The sequence below is a fragment of the Myotis davidii genome, unplaced genomic scaffold (assembly GCF_000327345.1).
Source record: "Myotis davidii unplaced genomic scaffold, ASM32734v1 scaffold651, whole genome shotgun sequence".
NCBI lineage: Eukaryota > Metazoa > Chordata > Mammalia > Chiroptera > Vespertilionidae > Myotis > Myotis davidii.
In genome coordinates, this window is record NW_006283994.1 from 1,431,144 (window position 1) to 1,434,822 (window position 3,679).

The window sequence follows — 3,679 nt, forward strand, 5'->3', positions numbered from 1 at the left end:
TCCCGGCCCCGTCCCAGCTGGTCCGCGTCCAGCTGGAGTGCTCCCTGTGCAGACCAGGGCACCTGGGGTGTGGGCCCCTGGCCTCCAGAGCGAGGCGCCCCCGTCCTCGGGGCTGGGTCCTCCTCTGAGGCAGAGGCGAGAGAGCAGGGAAGGGCGTGTGAGGAGGGACAGCCGGGGGGACCCTGCATGGACACCGCGTGTAAACCGGGGGCACGTGTGGACGTGTGTGCACGCGCGTGCCAGGGGGTGCATCGCGCCCACGGGCCCTGAGCGCCCTGTGCCCGCAGGGGACTCCCTCCTGAGGCACAGCGGCCTGCCCTTCACCACCAAGGACCGCGACAGCGACCACTCGGACCACAACTGCGCCGCCTTCTACCGCGGCGCCTGGTGGTACCGCAACTGCCACACGTCCAACCTCAACGGGCAGTACCTGCGCGGCGCGCACGCCTCCCGCCGCCCCGCCCGCACCGCCCCCTCCGTCCTCCACCCGCCCCGTCCTGGGTCCTGCTCTGTAGTCGCCCGCCCGCCCCGGCTGAGCGCACTGCCTTGGGGAGGACCAGGCCACCCCCGACACACAGCCCCCTGGGAGTGAGACTGCACATCACCTGCACCCCGTCCCTTCACCCCAATTTGCCTCTGATGCAGGGCGGGCAAACGGCCCACAGTTCCACCTGCCCAGACTCTGGCTGCTGGGCTGTCTGTCTTCTCTGGGCCTAGTCCGCACCCACTTACGGCAGCCCCTCCACTTAGCCAGTCCAAGCACCCAGCGTTTGGGGCACAGGGAGGAGGGGACGGCGCCCCCTGGAGCGCCCCCCACCCCCAGCAGCAGAGGAATGCTCAGATCTGACTGGGGTTCACAGCCAGCCTCCGGTGGTCCTCCCGACCTCTCCCTCATTTCCATGGTGCCTGGAGATCCCCCCTCCCCCCCACAGGAGCCCTGGGGAGCAGCTGGTGCTGGGGGTGCCCATGGCCACCTGCTGGCCGCCACCCACCGTGCCCCAGGCGAGGCTCTAGCTCAGCGCCTGCCAGAACTCATGCCCCAAGATGGCTGAGGCCGGTGCCCTGAAGTCCCCACCCAGCCACCCCCTGTCCCCGCAGGCCTGGGCGGTCCCCAGTGCCCTTGGCTGCTGTGCCCAGCCTCTTGCCCTTCTGGGAGCCCTGCCCCACTCCCTTCTGCTGGTGGGAGGAGGGGGCAGGTCCCAAACCACTGGTCTGGGCATGGACGGGCAGGGGCTGTACCTCCCCGAACTTCCAGGGACTCCGGGATCCTGACTCCCGAGGGCCTGGCCTGGGGGGTGGAGGCTGGACTTGGAGGAGTTTGGTGGCTGTTTGCCCTTCTGCCCAGAGACTGCCTCTGCGGGGGTGGCCGCCCCCTGCTGGTGACTGTTCACGCTGCCACCTCGGGTCAGCAAAGGTTTGTTGGATGGACATCTGCTGCGGCCAAGGCCCACCCTGGTGCTGGCCAAGACCAAGTCCCGCCTCTTGGCACTCAGCTCAAAGCAGAGACGGCCAAGAAACGGGCTTATAGCCGGTGTGACCAATGGCAGCAGCTCAGAGACAGGCAGGACCAGGGATGGGGGATTTGAGGACCACACTCTACCTGAAGCGAACCCTCTGCTGGCCCCCTTTCCCATCCTCTGGATATAGAGAGCCAGCCCCCCACCACCATAGGCTGCGGGACCTCCAGCCAAGGAGCAGAGGTGGGGGGACCCCGAGTGCTCGAGCTGGGAGCCCCTCCCCAGCAGCCCCAGGCTGAGCTGGTCCTCATGCCAGCCTCGCAGAGCCAGCCGCTGTGTGGAAAGTGCCAGGTGCTTTCTGATCCGTCATCAAACAGACGCCTGGTGAGTGATGTTCGGGAGGCTCGGGGCTCGCCAGGGCCTGGCAGAGGAACTGACGTGCCACAGCTCGGCCTGGCAGAGGGACGGGTGAGGGCGGCCAGCCTGGAGACACCCGCCCTCCCTGCTCAAGAGCACCAGCCCCACTCGCAGCCCAGGCCTGGCATCACCAGGGAACGTGGCCTGGCCCAACGCTGGCTGAACGGGCATGAAGCCCATCGTGGTGGGGACAGCAGGCCAGCGCCCCCCTTCCCAGAGGGCACCCCTACAAGGCCGTGCTGAGCACAGGCGGGGCCCTGCGCACCCACTTGGCCGGGAGGCTGCCGTGAGCGAGGCAGGCCAGGGCCCAGGCCTGGAGGAGCCCACACTATGGCGTCAGCGGGTGGCCACACAGGAGTGACCACAGGAAAACAGACGCTGGGAGAGCCAGTGGAGGGGGCAGCTCCACCAGGACCTGAGGGTGACAGACAGACAGACGTGTGCAGATCACCCAGGACTGTGGTCGCCGCGTTAGAACCCCAGTTTGCTGGTGGGGAGCCTGTGGCCCTGCTGTCCCCTGTCACCTGCCCCGTGCTTCCTCCTTCGATGAGAGGAGCCTGCAGGAAAGGGGTGTCCACACTGGGCTCTGGAGGCAGTGCACACCCCATATTCCGCAGGTTCCTCCGCGAGCACAGACAGCCTCTGGGGAATCGCCAGTGGCCCCGGGCCTTGCCTTCCGAACTCCGGATGCACCTGAGTTCAACCAGAGGCCACCAGCTGGGCTGAGCTCCGAGACCTGAGGATGGACAGACCTGGGTTCCACCCTGACGACCACAGCGGTCAGCAGGCGACAAGGACAGCGCTGCGAGCAGTTCTCACGTTGCATCTGCAGCCGCGTATAAATAGGTTTTACGTTTGTTTTGGGGAAGAGGTGGTATCGCCAGTGTCCACCCTTCCTGCCCTCCACCCGCACTGCCTCCCTCAGCGCACAGGCCTCTGGCTGCCTGGCTGGGCCAGAGACCCGGGAGCTGGGATTCGGAGGACTGGCGAGGGGTGTCCGCAGGAGCTGCCGGTTGCATCCGCTGTGCCAGGGGGACGCGAGCGGGGCCCACGAGCTGTCCTGTGGAGTTTGAGGAGCAACGTGCTGGCAGGAGGACACGTCAGTGGACACACTGACCCCAGAACAAAGGACACTAGGTCCTGGTCCAAGTGGCCAAGGCGCCCGGGCCTCCGTTTCTTCATCTGCTGCAGGGAGAGGGCTGTTCCCAATCGCCAGGGGGCCAGGCAGCTGGCAGGACCCACAAACCTGGGGCTGAGCTCGGACTTGGTGGGACTTGGGGGTGGGCAGCGGGGGCCCTGGGCTGGCCCTGACCCTAAGGTGGCTGGGTGGGTGGGAGGGAGCCTGAGGGCCGGCAGAGCTGCCGACGGATGAAGCCTCGTGTGCGGCCAGATGAAGCCAGTCTGGGCCGAGCGCCCTTGGCGTTGTGTGTCCCCGTCTCCAATAAAGTCTTGTGGTGACCTGGCTCGGGCCTCGCCTCTGAGCCTGCTCGGTGCCCACACGGGAGCATGAGATGGGTCTGGCACAGCGTGGACCCCAGGGGCTGGGCTGCAGGGTGACCCGGGCTGCGCTACCTGTGCATCCCATCACGGTCCCCAGGGTGACAGATGATCCCTGTGGGTCCCCTGTGGCTGGGGCTGGAGTCCTGAGGAGCAGCGAGTCTTAAGAACAGCCCCTAATGGCTATTTATTCATAAATTAATTTGAGGCTTAAAGACAAAACAGTGCCCTGAGCTTATTTAATAAAAGCCAGGACTTCCCGAGTGCCTGTGCGGGAGGCCCCGAGTGGGTCCAGGCCCCGGGCCGCC

At 66.6% G+C, this 3,679-nt stretch overlaps 1 protein-coding gene across 1 annotated transcript in view; it reads left to right on the forward strand.

The window, feature by feature from the left end:
• Window positions 1-3,337, forward strand: part of FIBCD1 (fibrinogen C domain containing 1) — a 19,488-nt gene extending 16,151 nt beyond the window's left edge. Inside the window, exon 8 of the mRNA XM_015567749.1 lies at window positions 288-3,337. Within this exon, the coding sequence (XP_015423235.1) occupies window positions 288-592 (305 nt within the window). The 3' untranslated portion in view covers window positions 593-3,337. The remainder of the gene's footprint in view (window positions 1-287) is intronic.
• Window positions 3,338-3,679: the final 342 nt, after the last annotated feature.